The sequence below is a fragment of the Dendronephthya gigantea genome, unplaced genomic scaffold (genome assembly GCF_004324835.1).
Source record: "Dendronephthya gigantea isolate DGI-Jeju-01 unplaced genomic scaffold, DenGig_1.0 000028F, whole genome shotgun sequence".
Lineage (NCBI taxonomy): Eukaryota > Metazoa > Cnidaria > Anthozoa > Malacalcyonacea > Nephtheidae > Dendronephthya > Dendronephthya gigantea.
The window spans coordinates 2,224,918-2,244,179 of record NW_021163038.1 but is presented as its reverse complement, the minus strand read 5'-3'; the positions used below and the strand labels follow the sequence as shown (position 1 = coordinate 2,244,179).

Genomic DNA, 19,262 nt, shown 5'->3' with positions numbered 1-19,262 from the left:
ATGAACAATACATAAGAGACATGAAAGATAAACCATCCATCTAAACATTTACACACCCCAAAATCGCTGAAAAGCTCATTGATTGATACACACGGCTAACACTCATCCATATATTGTTTTATGAACGCGAAAGCTTTATATTTTATCGTGTTTTGAAATGTGAAAGTACAATTTAAAAGCGAGAATTCTTCATGGGCAGCATTTACTACCCTATGAGTGAACTAGAATGAGAAATAGCTTTATTATTGCAGCCGTTGGGTTTCAACATGCATATATTCATCAAATCGCGACTATTTACTTCCAAATAAAATATAACAATCTTCGTATTTTACGGTGTAAGATATATCACAATAAATATAAATATTACAAATTTCACACAACGTGATACATACCACTGAATATATTCTTTGAAGTTAAAAAAATCAAATTCTTCTTGCTGTACTTTTAACAAAGTTGAAGAACATAAAAATTTGAATTCACATTTCAGAATACAGAAATAGATTTGCCGTTTGCGGCAACGGCGCATGCTCAGAGCCAGATATGTCGGCATGAAAATACTAAAGTGGCCAAACATCCTTAACTATCTCAAGGGGGTAATATTTCATTGATTTTCCAAGCGCATGTTTCATAAACTATGCATCACATCGGAACAACATGTATTGTACTTTTTATCAAAATTTATGCATTCTGATTGGGTTATTGAAAATGTAAACAAACTTGCTGTTTGGTCTAAAACGAAATCCCCCGTTGTTTCTTCGATCTTGTTTTGTGCGAGACACCCTCGCGTGGTACACGCAACTGATACCAACGTCCAACGGGGAATGACATTTTTGTATGATATAAAATATGAGGGAAACTCGCTAATGTTTAGGTAATGTGCAGTTGGATTTCCTTGCAGGATATTTTGACTGAATTTTAGCAAAGTGGGCTTGGAGATGATGCAGGTTCACCGTGGTCTCCATTTTTCCCTCTTTGCCACAACTGCGTTTCCGGGCGTTTCTAGTTTAGAAAAGACCTAGTCATTTTCTTCTGTTTGAAGTTTTTCCTGTGCAGTCACAAGATCACTGTAACAGCGTGATGCTGTTATGCGCATGCCTATTTCTCCCGACAAGCATTGATCAATGACATCTTTAACTTCAGGCATCCTGATCTTGCAGCCGGGTTTTTGAGGGCGATATCCGGAGATTACCTTTTCCATAAAATTGTATTTGTTCAGAGGCAATATTTCCGAGAAAACCTGGCTACCATGCCACATTTCCCAGAACACAAGACCCAGACTGTAAACGTCGCTTCCAGCGCTGTATACGTAGCTGTTGGACTGAAGTACTTCCGGTGCTGCATAAATCATATTATATTCGGTCGGCTCGTTTCGACCGATAATCCCAATGTCAGAGACCTTAACACATCCGTCTGGGCCGACCTTAAAATAAAAAGATTATATGAAGAAAAATAAGAATAAGAAAAAACATGTTGGATACCGGAGTAAGAATAGCTGCCCTTTGCAGGCTATCATTTACGTGTTTACGTCGCCAAATGAAATGGGGGGGGGGGGAATCCAATGCCCCAGCTACCAACTATCAACGGATATTGATATATTTATTGCGAATGCGTTCTTTTCTGGATCTAAATATCTATGTCGACTTCTTATATGGACGGATAAACAGGTCTGATCACACGATCTATTAAATTTTTTCACTCCATCCAATTCACTGGTGTATATGGAATGTACTTCGTTATTGATAAAGCAGTATTGATTTTAGTTGATTTGCTAACCATATACTGATATACATTGCAAGTCAACACACTGTAAAACACCCATCGAAAGTAAATCGGATACGACAAAATTGGATCGTGTGAACAGACGTTAATATCATTGATCCTTCAAGGTTAGAATGTCCATTGAACACTCCAGATATTCACTAGGTCCACCGTTGCCACGGGGAACATACTTCGGTAAACCTACTTAATACTAACCAATATGTTCTCTAGTGTCAGGTGCTTATGGACTAATTTCAGGCAATGTATATAGGCAAGTGCGTTCGCGATTTGCATCGCCCACTCGAGAAATTGCATGATTGTAGAACGTTTCGTCGCTATGGCGTTAACCGGTGGCGTAAAATTACGGCTAAAGATCACACTTCGAAGATTGTGTTGGTACATGGTCATGACCAATGCTATCCTGATATCTTCTACAGCTTGTGAAGTAGGGTCCTTTAAGATGAAAGCTCCAAGGAACTTGCAAATGTTTTCGTGTTCCAAATCCCTAGACAAGAAAAAGCAATGCAATATGGAATCAGAATTTACTTATTTGAAGTATAAAAAGGGTGTAGTATGCATATCATTCTATTTACCTTATCTTTGCTTCATTTTTCAGAAAATAATTCGCATTGGCGCTATCAAGCGGTTGTTTAAAAACTTTAATAGCCACGATCGCTGGACTGCCTTCTTCGGAAATACCTGGGTCGATTTTGGTCAAAATACCCGTGTATACTGAGGAAAATTCCCCCAGGCCAATACAACAATGTTCATCCTCACTCCAGTTGAGACGCTCGGCTCTGACCGTTCCGGACCAGATGAGGATACCGAATAAAGATAACATTCTTTGCAATTCCTTACATTTTCTAAAAATGGGCGAGTTTGCCCGCCATACCTCATCCTTCGATCTAGTTTCATTCATCAGTTCCAACGCCATCCTTCTGTTTGCTTCGAGGATTCTCGGAATTCTGGAGACGTACTCTTGCAACATGGCTTCCGCCAGGTGCATCTGTTCTTTAACGAAGACGCGTACTTGATCTTTATTCGCACATCTCGAATCTAAAAATTTTTTAGACCGTTTTATCAAATACGCCATTCTATCCTTTCGGTACGTGTCCATCCTCATTTTTTCACTTATGCTTTGCCGCGCTTTCTTTACGACATGCAAGGGCATCGTTACAATCAAACTCGCAACACCAACAGTGATCCACAGCGGAGATTTCTTGCCGTTTATAAACTTTGGCGTGACATCGAATTCAGGTCTTTCTCCTTTCTCGGTCGATTCAGAACTAGCTTGTGATTGTCGGGTGTGTATCACTTCCTCTATGTCCTTTATTTCTGCCTCCGCGAGCCGAAATCTACCGAAGAAAAGAAGGAATAGTGACTATTTAAACAAAACAGAAACAGGGAAATGATTCGTAGCTTCAATGTCACGAATCTTGATAAAAGCAAGGGCCCTGATTTGCAGGGGGGGGAAGGGTTCATTTAGGGGTGTTAGGCGACATCTCCACTATGGGCTTCTAAAATTCTAAAAATAGGGGTTCTCCCATGCTGATGATTTAGCAACGTTTTGACTTTTGAGATTTGTTCTTCTTCTAAACTGGTCTTCTTTCACCATGAGATAAACCCTCTAGATCTTTCTAGCCAGATTTCAACGTTTTAGGAAAATGGTTTCGCGGACGATTGGCGACCGCCCCCGATAAAAGGTCTTACTTGGTTTGAAAACATTCGACGAGTTCATCGTGTACTTTAGCGTGGACACCATTCGCTTCTTCCCAATTTGCCAAAAACGTTTCAAATCGTTTCTCTAAAGCGCTGACAATCATGGCTTTCGTCAATATCCACGTTTTCTCATCGCCAGGAATCTCGTCGTCGTACCAAGAGGTAAAACTCGCTTTAAATTCCGGACAAGAAAGATATTCGTAGAGCGCATCAACGAGGATTTCTGTTTCAGCTGCAAACTTCTTCTCCAGCTGAGCAATATCCTCCTGACGTGCGTTTTGCAGCGTCGTAATCTGTCCGTGAATTCCACTCATTCGCTGGATAAGTGCATCGCGGTTTTCTAACATCGATTGATTAAATCCCTCAATCCTGAATATTATTCGATTCAAAACAAGATTCATCCACCTAAGAGAAATAAATATCATTGCTGAAGTCCAAATTTGCCGTAGCCATCGTGAAAAAGTCATTTTCTATGATGCGGAATAGTCTGGTCGTAGTTCCTCCCTCGTGTCTCGTAAAATACCCCCTACTTCTTTTTATTGCAAGCATTGCAAGTTCATTACTTTGTTATATTATGTGCACTTACGCCCAATGGTTGATTAGTCTGCTGTTGATTGCTTTCAAAACCATCGACTTTATCCCTTCAATCAAAGCATCGTATTCTTCGCTTCTTTTACCTTGCCTTCGCTTGTCTAGTGCCTCCTTAGTGGAGACGTAAACCGTTTGTTCAAGAGGATTACCGTCTGGCCAATACTGCTTCAGTTCCTGCACAATATGTTGCTTCACCTCATGCTGTTCATCTTTGTCCACCTGATCCCACTTGTTGGCAACGAAAAGAGCGCACTCGGCCAAATGATTTGAATTCATTTCATCAGCAGATTCAAGACTTCGAACTTTATCCAATATTCTTACCAACTGAAATAAACAAAGCCAGTATTGATTTTTTGACACAATATCATCAACACTTATCTTTTTCTTGAAAAAGGACCGGAAACTTTCGACCAGAGGAAAGTTGGTGTGGAAAGGAAAGAAGTTTGCATTCGGTGAATGGGCATGTGTTGTCTAGAGAATCAAAATCAGGTGACCGACTATGTCATTGTAAACTGCAATCCGCAATGATGTCGGCTAGCCTTTGTGTTGCCTGCCTTGTCATTTGATAAGTGATTAATAAGTGAGATCACATTTCAGTGGACTGGGTGTGCGGAATAATAAATTGGAAGATGAAAAAAGGATATTCAGGAAAACTACGCGACCAGGTGTTTCAGTTGTTTTCTACGGTCGGTGAAACAATATTAAATTCGAAAAGAAAATTTGGCAATACCTACCCTGTCTTTTTGTATTCCACCAGCATTTGTACTATTTATGACATAGATGAATGCAAAAGCATTTGGCAGGTAACTCATCAAAGTTTGATCCATTATCTCGGATTCGCCAACACCTGGGCTGTCGATTATGACAACGCCGACCTACAATATGTGATAACTATTATGATCAAGTGTCATTTCTAATTCCCACCCCTCTCCCCACTTTCCGAATGATTTCACTTTACTATCAACAACTAGAAACGTATAAAGCCTCTTTAGACCTCCCCACAATAGCAAACTTATTAGATTGCAGTCGCATCCTGCAACCTCGCCACATACACTCATCACATGTTTTTTTCAAACGCTCAGAAATTGCCTGTTTTTTGCTATAACTGGGATTAAACCTTTGTATCTTTAAATTTGGGTTGTTTTTAAAAACGTTTAGCTAAAAATTTGTAATTGTATTGCTTTTCAGGCATGTTTACAACGGTTGAAAAATTCGATATCCGATGGATAGCCGCGTTATCCAGCTTTTATACAACCGGCCCTAATATTCTTTTCTTCTAACCTGTAACAATTCATTGGGCCAGAAAATTTCTACTTTTTCATACGAGGATCCTTTCCCCCTGTCCTTCTTCTTGTGTACGTAAGGAGCAATTTGTGCTTTGTAGCTTTTATTACACACGTCAGGCTCTTTCAAACGCACCGTTTTCGGCGGCAAAGGTGGATAGGATTCTGAATCGTTGCTGGTAGCTTTGCCGTGTGCCACAAGTTTGGGATCGATTCCGTATTTTATTTCGCATATTGTAGATGTTGTACTGAGACAGGAGTAAGGAAGCAGCTCCACGCCAAGCAACAAGTTTATCAGACAGCTTTTCCCCGAACTTGTTTCTCCTAGAAATTAGTCAAATTGTCATCTTTCCAAACTTACCCAAATTTAATCAAACAAATCAGTTGAAGAAGGACTTGGTTTTCGAAGGTCGAATACACCGGTATATGGTATACTCGACCTTGATAATAAAAAAATGAGTGAAGTTCAAATATACCGAAATGTGGTATACTGTCGGGAACTGACAGATAAGAAGAGTCGTATTTGCCATTTCCTGGCGAATATCACCATGGTTGTATTTGCCATTTTCCGGCGAATATTAATATGGTTGTATTTGCCATTTTCCGGCGAATATAACCATGGTCGTATTTGCCATTTTCCGGCGAATATCACCATGGTCGTATATTTGCCATTTTCCGGCGAATATATGACCATGGTCGTATATTTGCCATTTTCCGGCGAATATATGACCATGGTCGTATATTTGCCATTTTCCGGCGAATATATGACCATGGTCGTATATTTGCCATTTCCGGCGAATATATGACCATGGTCGTATATTTGCCATTTTCCGGCGATTATATGACGATGGTCGTATTTGCCGTTTTCCTGCGAATATGACCATGGTCGTATGTCTCTTTTACTCGATTATATTCTAGTGATGCAACCGTGGTTGATAGGATGAAGGTGTATATGGTGTGGTCACGAGAGTTAGTTGGACTGAGACATTCAGTGAGTGAGGAACTATAGTGAGCGAGAGAGAGTAATTTATAGTCCGTCTGCTATCTGACGGTGTGAGTGGTGAGGTTCGTTTGGAAATTTGTAATAGACATTTGGAATTCTTTACTTGGTTAAAATATGAATATACTATGAAAACTATGTGACTTGTTGAGGATCACATTTGGAGGCAAATTCTCTACAATACTCGATCTTGGTAATAAAAATGTAGTGAAGGTCGAATATACCGGAATAAGGTATACTCGACCTGGTATTGTAATAGAAAATCAATTTAAGGGCGAATATACCAATCAATATTAATTTTGGTATACTCGAGGGGACTATATAATAAATAATTATTGAAGGTCAAATATACTGGTATATGCCTATATCAGTGGTATATTCGACCGTTGTGGTATAAAAAAGTTAGTGATGTAGTAGAGATACCGGTATATAGTATATTCGACTGGGTAATAAAATATTCACTTCAATCGCGGGTTAATTGTCACGGCAATGTCAGTAACAGGAACTTAGATACGGAGCATTAAAAAAAAAATCATATCCCAATGGTTGGATTCACACAAGCGGGGAATATTGAGATTATATGCATACCAGCGACCAAGATGTAATAATCTCTTTGCTGTAGTCTCTTGATTCGTTCTTCTAACGTTTGCATAACGTCAGGAAAATCTTCATTAATGATTGAGAAAACATTGTTTTCCATTCCATTGAGGCAGACCGCAGTTTCCGATAACAATTGCTCCAGACGAGTTCTTTTCAACCCATCCTCTTCCTTTGCATCCAAAATTATCGAAAGACCCTGCATGAAAAACGGAAATTGTTACTGGCTCTTCTATTGACGAGTTTGCTTGTTTGAACTACAGTTAGCCGGAATTTTAAGAGGTTCATTAATCACACTAAAAACAAACAGTCACTTGTAGGATAATAATATTTTTAAGTGTTTTAATTGACAAGTTATGCATGAAAAATTGTGAAAATCACGACGATGTGGACGGAAGTATTGCCACTCGTCGCCAATATAGGAATGAATCAATAGTACTCGACTAAGTTTCCTACAAGTTTAAAATATTGTTAGTTTAAGAGTACACACATAGCTACATTATATTTATGTATTATACTATACCAAAATAGCTGAATTCCGCATAGCTAACATTTATATGTACTGATATAATTATTCAAAAGCCTTTGTAATTGATATTATTGGTTTAAGATATCTCAAGTTCAAGTTGTCTCAGCTCAATTCATTTCAAGATATAACTTCTCTTACGGGTTTATGGCTCTTCTTAACACCATACATATGCATTCTGGGCATAATTGACTTCTATCAGAAAAATTGACTCCTATAGTATGCTAATAACGCGTGGTGTATTTATAATTCTTTAAAATCTTTCTCTACAGTGGAATGCTATGAGAGTTTGAAAAACACCTTTGACAATTTCCACTTCTCAAATTTTGATAGATGCGAACGAGTTGCTGATGCTTTCAAATGTAGAATTAAGTAGAATTACCTAAATACAATTAAGTGAGCATTTACAAATATTCACGAATGCATCAATTCGAAGACAAATATCGGATGAAAATTCAAAGGATAAATGGTCTTATGTCTTTCAATGTATACGTCGTTGACATACATGTATAACATGCATCTCTTTGAACTGCATGTTTACTCGCTGTAAGATTTATTCAGAGTCCATACACAAGAGTCATATGCATTGCATCGCATATTACATAACAATTGTGTGGACAATGACGTAATAACTTTGAAGCCAATTTTCATGAAGAGTTATCCTAATTTTGCGAGTAGTATTGCTCATTGGTTCGGCTAATTTATCTAGTTTCATGTATGAGCAATATCATTGGGATCAATTTCCAAAAAAGCAAATAAAATACCTTTTGAAAGCCATTAAAAGTCGCTTCTCTTGAACTTCCTGAGGACATTTTGTAGACGATTGAGTAATAAAACTAATGTTCGATGTAGTTGTCCATTTCGTGGCCTCACAATTCATGATATTAATACATTTCAAAAGATTGACACTTTACCAAGACCAAAGTCAGCCAAAGGCAATATCTATTTAACTATATGATATTTTGATTATACCCACTGCACTAACAAAATCATGCAGGAATTTTAACACAAATTGTTGAAGAATGCTACAATAGTCTTTAGTGCGAGCTCACGCTGATAAAATTCTATGGGTTTGCAACACGAGACATAATAATAATTAAATCATCATGTTGAAGTCTATAATTTCTTTATAAAATATGCAGTTCATTACCTTTCAAATCCGTCTCCGTGGTTCCGTTCATGGGCTGCTTTGTTTATGTAACCTTTTGAGACGAAAAATTTGACGGGATTTTTTTTACTAGCTTGAACGGTCTTCATTGTATAAAACTGCGTAGCGCCGTGTTAATGGAGTTTGTTTAGGCCTACTATGCCTACACTTTGCGATTTGTCGCGTATACCATTCGTACCCTGGCGTATGTGAACGTATGAGCACACGTACAAACGTGACACTTTAAATTCCACGATGAACAAAATGCATGAATATTGTGGCATAGGCCCTCTTTTGCATTCGTCAGAATGGTAATTGAATACAACTTACTTATCTCCAGGGGCCGGTTGTTCGAAAGTCGTTTAGCTTAAACGGTGGATAAGTTCAAAATGGAAAACAAAATTATCAATTTATTGAACAACTGAGCTGAAATATTTCGATATAAATGGTTTAATTGTCAATGGAAGTACATATTAAATGCATAAGATACAGGTTCAGTCATTCACAAGATTTATGAGAGTATTTTTAGACTTTAGCATATCCACTGTTTAAGCTAAAAGTCTTTCGAACAACCGGCCCCAGTAGTCTAAATAGGCCTTTTGAGAAGAACAGAGCCCAATAGTTAATTTTAGTTCATTGGGCCTTGCCTTTTTCTTTCTTAAACGAAGAGATTGTCGGCAGCTGGTGATCTTAATCAGCCGGCACCCGGCTTTATTATCCAACCAATTATCCTTTATTATCCACCTAATTATCCAACAGAATCGATTAATAACAGGCAGTTTCCGTTTAGGATTAGCGTTAGGATTGGGGTAAGAATTAGGGTTTAGATTAGGATTACGATTATGGTAGGATTAGGGTTGAGGTTGACCAGGTTTTATGCATAAATTATACACAGGAAAGTACGCATCCAATTTGGGAACGCATTTTTGGTGCATATTTCATACAAAGTTTACCTGTATTTTTCCAGGACAACCTCCATTGAATTCCCTGCGTGCTATCAAACGAAAAGTAGCATGAAGCAAGAATAATTACTATTGAATATTACTGCAGTTTAAAAGTCCAAAACATGCCAACTGTTAAGCTAATTATTTTAGAACATCTTATACACAACCTTTTCTCAGGTATAAAAGGTATTAACTAGTTTGTTTTTTCCTGAAAAAGAGCAAGTGCGTGCGCGTAAAAATTACCCCGGATCAATATTAAGACTTCCATGCGACTAGAACTAAAACGGCCGCATTTTTATCTTTGTATTATGACAACGGCTGAGCAGAATCAACAAACGCTTATATGTAAACGACCCTTTCTTTTTAGGATGATATAATTTAGCATTATTTAAAAAAAACACGAAAGCAGTTCGACAACTTTAGTAGCTGATTTTCATAAGCACAAGCATAAACAAAGAAGATAAGTTATGCAGTGGCGTTATGCAAAATTGCAATATACAAGAACGAGTGAAAAATACATCATTATCGACTAAGGGTTACATGGAGCGAGTTATCCCGGCTAGGCGAGGTAAAAAGCGCATCACATGCATGAAAGGCTTAACCTGCATGATTAGTCTTTCATTATATGCAGTTCACCTCGCCTATAGCCGGGATAACTCGCCCCATGTAAACAGGCCCTAATTCTCCTTTATTATTCGTTTAAAATCTATACGCTCGGTGCAATCTGAGCCTGGTAACTCTTTATTTCATGGTCCAGTGGTTCAGGAGACTGCCGGACGCTCCTGATGCCATTCATGGGTATAGACATGCCCGCGATCATTAAGTTTCCTGTTGTGGAAAAGTGCAACTGACCACAGCACCAATTGCGATACTCATAAAGGCTGCTTTTATAAAAGTTCGTGTCTATTTTATAGCGCCGCCTACTTAGAAAAATAATTAGATGTGAACTTGAACGATAATTCGGCCGCCATCTTTGAAGCCGAAGCGGTCTCTTTCGATTGTTTTTGTCTTCACGGTAGACGATCGCGATAAAAAACAACAAAAAAGGACTGGCACTCGTATCAATTTCGGCTTCAAATTGACTTCAAAGATGGCGGCTAAATTACCCTCAGTTATCGTTCCATGGTTTATAGAGTTCGCTGTATGTTATTTCTGAAAATATTGAATTGAAAGACATAAATTAATGATGCCGTGATATAGGGTGGCACTGTTTACATCATCTTTAAAAATTGATAACATATATATTGCAAAGAAATGCAAAATCAATGCAAGAAAACGTGCAGTACCTTTAACTAGAATAACATTCTACGATTGTGAAAAAAATGGCGGATGTCTGCGGTCTGAAATGAATTATCACCTCCCTGAGTTTGAAGGACAGACATAAGAATAGAGGTTGTTTTGCTTTGGTTGCCTACACCGCTACCACCCTTTTTGAAATCATAGATTGCATCAGGCTCAAGTTGCTGTCGTACAAATGTCTCTTTCCCTCACCAGTGACTACACCGGTCCGACTAGATTTTAAGGCAAGAGACGTTCCCAAACTCCAATTATATTTTTCATTTCCGGCCTTGCCTTAGGGTCTTTATTCGTACACGCTTTCACAAGCTGTTTAACATTCTCATATGGAATTTCATTCATTTGATTTCTTCTATTTTGTGGATCAGGCATTTCGCAGATGGACATCTCACAAACAAGAATCCCATAGCTATATATAGACATCTATCTGTGTAAATAAATTAATCGCATTAATACAAGTCAAGTAAATTAAAACATTCGGCTTCGAAACCATCAGAAATTAACCGCAGGAAGCCCTCTAATTAAGGGAACGCATAGAAAAGTTTACTTAAATTTTATTACCTTTGGGCCGTGCCTATCTTCGTTACCTTCAGGTGCGGCATAAAGGAACGCCCCTGGAATTGATGTGTCATTTCTTTCTTCCTGAAGTAGCGGAATGGTAATCTCCGCTCTGATCTTATCATCCTGAAGTTGCATAAATTTACTTTTCATTTCATTCTTTTCTATATCTTTGTTCTTGTTTTTTTCACAAATTTCATCAATTTTGTCATTCATATTTCTGTTTTCTTGACGAAGTTCCTCAACTTCTTTATTCTCATCGTTGTTTTCCTGACGAGGTTTCGTAGACTCGTTATCGTTTTTGATGGCGTTTGTTTCACGAAGTTGTTTGATTTCCTTGTTTTTGTTATTGTTTTCATGACCAAGATTTACAATTGCGTTATTCAATGCGTTGATAGATTGATGAAGCATCTTTATTTCTATGTTTTTGTCTTTGTTTTCACGATCAAGTTGCTGGATTCTGCTATTTTGGTTGTGGTTTTCTTGGCGAAGTCCCGTAGTTAGGTCAACCATTTCCTTAATTTGTTCACGTAGATGACCAATTTTCTTGTTATTGCAGTTGTTTTTGCGACAGAGGTTTTTAATTTCGTTATTTTTGGCGCTGTTTTCCGACTCCAGTTGGCTAATTTCGATACTTTTGCTTACGGTTTCTTCCCGTAGTTGATCAATTATTTTACCCATCGTTTTCTTAATTTGATCAATGTTTTTAATTTCTTTACTCTTGTCGTTATTTTCTAGACGAACTTGTTTAATTTCGTCTTTTTTGTTGCTATTTTCGCGACGAAGTTCCATGATTTCGTTATTTTTGTTGGTGATCTCATGACGAAGTTGCTCAATTTGGTCATGGCTTACGCTTTTATATTTACGAAGTTCCTCAATTTCGTTATTTTTTTTGTTGTCTCCTTCGCGAAGTTGCTCGATTTCCTTTTCTTTATCGTTGTTTTCTTGACGACGCTTCTCGACTTCTTTATTTATTGTGTTGTTCTCTTGACGAAGTGACGCGATTTCATTATTCCTGTCACTATTTACCTGAAGAAGTCGTTTGATTTCCTTGTTATTGTCGCTATTTTCTTGGAGAAGTTGCTCAACGTCGTTGGTTTCGTTGTTGTTTCCTTGACAAAGTTCCTCACGGATTTCTTCATTCTTGTTGTTTTGTCCACGAAGTTGTTCAACTTCTTTTTTTCGGTGGTTGTTTTCTTGAAACAGTATCATGCTGTTTTTGCTCAAGCTGTCTTGTGTAATATGTTGCATTTCGGTGTTTATGCCGTCATTTTCGTTTTGAAGTTGCTAAATCTCGCTGTCTTGGGCTTTACTTTTTTGTTGAAGCTCATTGATTTCATCTCTTATTCGCTTTCCGTTTATTATTTGAAGACGAAATTCTTCGGCCTGCTCTTCGTCTTCTTTATCATAATTTAATACGCATTCTGTACAGGGTGTATCAAAAAAAAGGTAATCCAACTTTGGTGCGCTATTGTACGTGAACTACTCATTCTATTAACGAATTTCTTTCACATTCCGAAAGGTTAGGCTTTTAACTATCGAATGACATGTTTTTGATACCAAATGGTGAAAAAATGAGCAAATAGGAGGCTGATAAAAAGTGTTAGTCAAAATCGCATATTTTCACCTCTGAGAGTTGGGACTAAAGCCATTGAAAATTAACTCTCTTTGGGATTAAATTGAAGAATTTTGCTTTTGAATAAACTACCCGCATATGCATATTAAGTAGGAATAAATCACATCAGGAGAACATTTTAAGCAATGCGGCATAAAACCAGTGCAAGCTGTGACATGTTCGTGATTAATTGTTTTTTTCTTTTGTTATGCACTGCTTTAATTAGGCTCAAAGGTGAAAATATGCGATTAGGACTAACATTTTTTATCAGCCTCGTATGTGCTCACTTTTTCACCATTTGGTATTAAAAACATGTCATCCGATAGTTAAAAGCCTGATCTTTCCGAATGTGAAAAAAAGTCGTTCCTAGACTGAGTAGTTCACGTACAATAGCGTGTTGAAGTTGGATTACCTTTTTTTTGATACACCCTGTATAATTAGAAGGCAAACAGGAATAAATATTTTATAAAACATAAAGGAAAGTGTACAATGTAGCTGTGTTCTATATGTGTGATATTCACATTGTGACGTTTTAATTCGTGGTTTTTGCCTTCTACCATTTTCGGTAAACAACTAACTACTCGTATGAACTAATATAACCAGGGAGCAGCGTGGCAGCGTCTTCAAACAACTTAGCATCAAATATGGTATAACAACTGCCTAAAATAGACAAACCCCCTCTCGACGTTTAGACCTGAGGGCCTTCGTCAAGGGTCGGTACGTACCTATATGAACAAGCTTTGCTATTGGTTGATGATAAAAATAAAACAAAATGAGCTATAGAATTGATTTTTAAAAGAACGAATCATGAACACTGTTCACTTTTGTTACAAAAAGCCAAACACAAAACTCGTTCATACTAGGTAGATACTTACTGTTCGTCAGGAGAGTTAGTGTGAAAATAAATAGGGAAGAATAAATGTTTTGTATGTGGAAAACGCGTGATAAACACGTGGGAAAACACGTGGCCCGGATATTTTTAAAGAGACTAAGGGTTATCGGTGAAAGTGGAAGATGTCTCGGGATAACGCTGCAGGATATGAAATTCCTAAGTATGACATCCCTAACAGTAACAGCAAAATTGAGGGATGACGTGTCAGAACTAATTAAGCGGGTGTAAGAACTAATGCTAGGGGTGGTAGAGACAGGGTTTCTAAGGGTGTCTAAGAGGGAAATGTCGGAAGCCTTAGAAAAGACAGTGCCAATAAGTGAGGAGGGATCGCCCGATAAAGAATGTCCAGTCTCATCTCCAGACACTTGGCTTGGATAAAATGAACCCAGTTATAGAGTTGACCTAAATAAGCCGGAAGTACTTGCGAATTGTTTGTGTTGGAACGTCCGGGAGAAAAATGTTCAACTTCAGCTTGGAAGATCTTTCCTCCAAAAAAGAGAAAAATTTGATTAATTAAAGATATGCAGAGGAAATCTGTCACAAAGAACCACGTCTTTTATTCTTATAAAAATTCGTTTTCGCCAAATTTTGTTCACATTTTTCTTTTTCCTACAAACTATCGTCTCGGGAAAAATGAAGGTAACCATATAAGTACTTGTTAAACTTCGTTGTTACAATAACTTATGTGGAAAGCTGGATTGTGCCTTCGGTTTGTTTACTCGTGCATGTTCAATGCTTTTTATCCGTGTACACGCTGTGAAAACCCTGTTTAATTTTCCATGTAGTTATTACTTTCAATTTTTTATATGGTTATTACCTTCATCTGTCTTTCGTTCATTTCTGACCTTTTTCCTGACCTAAATGAATGATCGTACAGCTTTTGTGAGATAGAGTTTACAGTTTAACCACCGAGCGCGTACCCAGACGCTTAATTGCCTTCGCCAATATTCATTGCGGCAGAATATAATGAAAACTAGCACTTTTGCTCTCCTGCCTGGAGTAAACTGAGTCCTCTTCTAACAATAAATTAAACTGATTTATGTTAAACTGATGGAGATAACTATGCATGCAGTTTACCTTTGATACATCTACACTTGGTTGGGCTCTTTGACTTGACACGGTTGGTGTTCGAAAAATGGGTCTGAAAACTCGATGCCATATTAAATCCCAGGGCCCACGGTAATCAAGACTATCGCTCCCAGACGAGGCCATGTTTGTATGCTACACAAATAGTGTAGCTTCATTCCATCTTCAATAGTAGACAATTTTTCGTTGTATATCTAAGTATTGCTCTCTAAATTCAAAAAATATATGTGCAAAGATGTAAGGCTGGTTCCCAGTAATCTGTTTTCATACAAAACACAAAACATGAAAAGAAAAATACTAACAAAATTACATTAACAAAATGTACACAAGTATAAAGTAAAACATTAAGTCCACATTTCCCAAGCAATCAACGAAGAAGAATATTTACTCAGATGGCAAAAGTACATTGCGAATGTTTGGGATGGCTGATGCCGTAAATTCTAGTTTAGAAGGAGATGGTGCTGGATTAGAAAAGGTTTTAAATTGTCAGGTCATGTGATTTATGTATAATAAAAAGAGCATTGCAAGTGACGAAGATAGAACAATCATTGGATATATTGTGGTTTAAAAGATTTATTTCACTGAATAGTTATTGACATGCAAATTAAATTGGTTACATGCAGCAACGTTTCCTAGCGGGTCCGCTAATAACAATGTGTATATATAGCTAATTGATTTACATTGCTTAAATTTTTCCGCATGTCAGTTTTTTTACATCGAAAATCTTATTGATTATTCCTACACTATATATGATATTAATGATATTATATAGAATATATAGCAACTAAAAATGTCAACGAACTGAACGAAGTGTTGCATTTATATTACGGACTGTGAACCACTTTCAAATCATCAAATAGCATCCAATCTTGGTTTCACTTTCGATTTACCGCAGAAAAATCCATAGTTCCCAACATATATGAAGCAGGCTTGTCGCAAATGTGATAGCTCAACTGTCAACATGGCAGACAGGTTAATTTAATACACGGCTATGATACGACTATATATAAACCCCGATTCATACGGCTACTTCGTATAGTAATAGCTAATAATTAATACTCGAGATCGAAGTTTGTTAGCCAAATTTCGGTCTATTATCTGTGCAATTTTTGGTGCGATTTTATATGTAATTTTCTTCTTTTGAGAGATGTGAACGAGTGAATTAATTACTGATGTTCAAGTAAGATTTCGTATACAACGTTCACATTTATCAAAAGAAAATCGCAGCAAAAATCGAAAGTGTAAACGAGCCTTAACGTAACGACATGAAATTCTATACGTTTGCCCTATATAGGCCTATGTTTCAAATGTGCAGCCCGAATATAGCTATCATTTTCGTATAACAAACGAGAGCAAAAAAACTGAGACTGAAAAGAAATATCTGCACGACGAATGAGTTATCGTTTTGATAACTTGAGTAACTGAGAAAGTGATGACAATTTTTTGCATAAATCTACCTCAACATATACAGTTGTATTGTAGTTTTATGTGGTCTCAGAACCATGTATATTCTACTATTAACTGTGGGTGAATAATGAGCAATCGCGTTACCAACGGCTTACGTGAAGTTCAAAAGAAAGCGAATATTTAATCAATACACTATCACGAAACCATTGAAGCGGGTAATTTTACAGCACTTTCGATTTTAAAAATGATAGTGCGAAATTTCCCGAGGAAAAACCCCTGGCTTCTTGTGAAGAACCCTTAATAGTTTTACAAATGTAAAAACTTGCAACCAATGTCAATGTGTGTAAACTTGCATGGGCGCATGGAATATATTTTCATGAAAACGTTTCATCTTGGAAGGTACTTGGAATACTTTTCCATCAAAACTTGCTATGGAACAATCATATTACCGAGCTAACCTCGTCCTGTTATGGTGTTTTAGCAGTCTTGAAGAAATTAAAGCGGTTTACGCCATTTCATATTAGAAAGAAACTTGCGGAAGCTCTGGTACTTTCCAAATTAGATTACTGCAATGTTTTATATAATACTTTGCCAATCTACCTCATAAAAAGGTTACAAAGAGTACAAAATGCGGCGGCTGGTTTCGTACAAGGTCGATTTGCAGACACGGCAAATGTATTGGACTTGAAATGGTTGCCTGTCAAGGAACGAATTGAGCTAAGTATAATGAAATACCTGCTTTTTCTAAATAGTTACGTCTTAAGTGTCCATAATCAATCATGTAACAAACTAGCCAGAATAAAAAATGTCTACAAAACGATCGGGAATGGCCCGATCTCCACATTAATGAGGCTGATTGTTCGCTCTCGCGCCACGATGCAGGATAACCATAAAGAAATAAAATAAATATAAACAAACCTGGCGAAGTTCGTCAATAACGCAACTGTGTATACTTTTACTTCCTGCTGTTCGGTTGCTGGCAAAACCAAACAGTTGTCGTTTAATATAAGCTCTGTGTCGACTCTACATCATTCTTAATTGTGACGCGTAGGTCATATGAAACGTTTGAAAAGCTAAACCGTTCCAAATCTGTCTCAAAGACAACATTCACAAAAGGCAGGCTGCAGTCCAACAGTTGCAAGCTAAATGCTCGCACAAGCTGAATTTAAGGAGTTCCAGGCGCGGATCTAGGGGTAGGCAACATAGTCAAATGACTGTGGTAAATTATCCAGATATTAATTACAAAATTCCCAGTTCCCAATTCCGAAAGTATTCATTCATAAGTGGAAACATGCAGTTCATTATTCATATTTTCATATCACAGTCCAGTTATTTATTGATATACAGCTCATTGGTATTTAGGCAAGCCATGAAGCAAGCCAATGAGAGGCAGCTATTTTGCCTATGCCTGGCGGCCGATACAGCCTTTTGATTGGCTAATAGCTTTTTTGCCTAACCAAGACGAATTTGCCTAACTTGACGTAATCAGGAAGCCTTATGATTGGGTAATTTTTTTTAAATCTATTCTTTCATTGGCTTGCAGATTTTGCCTATCTTTGGCGAGTTGAACCAATCACTGTGCTTCGTAAGCATGCCTGTGTTAGTCATGTTAGGCAAAGACTAGGCAAAGAGTGGAAACATTCCCTTTCAATCGCTCTGAGCATCGAAGGATTAAATTTCGCGTTCGCTTATTGTGTTATTTTACAATGTCTTCATCGTCTTGTAGTGATTTGTACGAGCCATTCGAACGATTTAGAGTGTCTAAATGACGCGATATTTATGCGACGTTTCGATCTTTGTATTTATGAAGGCGACACGCTCTGACAAGGCTTTTTGTGTGGAGTTATATGTGCCGAAGCACGCTCGTAATGGCAAGAAAAAGGCTTGTACTGCAATAAGCTAACTATATTTTGTTTATTCCATGCTACGCTTCTATATAACTGTGTTTTTAGATCTCAAATCGGCAAAATGATTGTCGAACAACAACAAGCATGGCTAGTCTTTATGTATTCAAATATAAATTTACATATGTCTGCGCTGGCCGGGTCAAAGGTTGCTGTATATGAATATATAACTTAAATATGATAAGAAAGACACAAACTTAGCATGTTCACTTTTAGTTACTTATTATTATTCGTATTCCTGATGTATATCACATGTATAAATACGTTCATATGAAAATTATGAGTGAATATACATCATGATGTTGACATTGTAATTCTGCCGTCAGTACGCGATATAATTGTTAGATACTTGATCTAGGCTTCTAGCGTGATTTTAATTTCCTGTTTTGAATATTTTCCTACTTCTCCTAAGTTCTGATGCTTCAGCTTCGGCCCTAGTACTAGTAGGTAACAATAATACTCAAAGTTGGGACTACTCAAAGTAGAGACTAAGGAATACTTTGGGAGTAAGTAGACTCTCCCCTCAATGTCATCTCAAAAACAATTATTAGCGTATATTTTTAAAAGTATCCTTAAAAAATCGAACATCTTTTAATATGCCTGACACCATACGTGACGTCATAAATGACGTCATAAAATTTGACTAAGGTATGAAAAATCCTAGATCCGCACCTGAGGAGTTCCCTGTGTAAATTATCATTGTTGGAATGCGTGACGAGAAATATTTTCCCGCGGATTCATGCTGTTATATTTCTGAAGCCTTTGCTGCTGTCAAAGTTTATATTTAACTTCTCGAACGGTCGGTGTCGCTTATTAAGATAGTGCTTTCAAAATCCAGCGGTATTTTAACGTTTTTATGACTGCTTTGGATATATTTTACACCGTCGCCTTTATTATATAAAGTTTCGTTCGGCTTCATAAATGTGCTTACATGATAAA

At 37.4% G+C, this 19,262-nt stretch overlaps 2 protein-coding genes across 2 annotated transcripts; both read right to left on the bottom strand.

The window, feature by feature from the left end:
• Positions 1-400: 400 nt before the first annotated feature.
• On the bottom strand, positions 401-8,435 carry LOC114523793. The gene is made up of 9 exons (XM_028544826.1): positions 8,239-8,435; positions 6,940-7,147; positions 5,350-5,675; positions 4,803-4,943; positions 4,064-4,392; positions 3,469-3,882; positions 2,352-3,113; positions 1,975-2,263; positions 401-1,420 (listed from the first exon to the last, which is right to left on the bottom strand). The coding sequence occupies exons 1-9, from the start codon at positions 8,284-8,286 to the stop codon at positions 1,016-1,018; spliced, it is 2,922 nt and encodes a 973-aa protein (XP_028400627.1). The 5' UTR covers positions 8,287-8,435; the 3' UTR covers positions 401-1,015.
• Positions 8,436-10,673: 2,238 nt separating this feature from the next.
• Positions 10,674-12,670, bottom strand: LOC114523833 (putative leucine-rich repeat-containing protein DDB_G0290503). Its single transcript, XM_028544868.1, has 3 exons — positions 11,666-12,670; positions 11,449-11,545; positions 10,674-10,717 (listed from the first exon to the last, which is right to left on the bottom strand). The coding sequence occupies exons 1-3, from the start codon at positions 12,668-12,670 to the stop codon at positions 10,674-10,676; spliced, it is 1,146 nt and encodes a 381-aa protein (XP_028400669.1).
• Between the last annotated feature and the right edge of the window lie 6,592 nt (positions 12,671-19,262).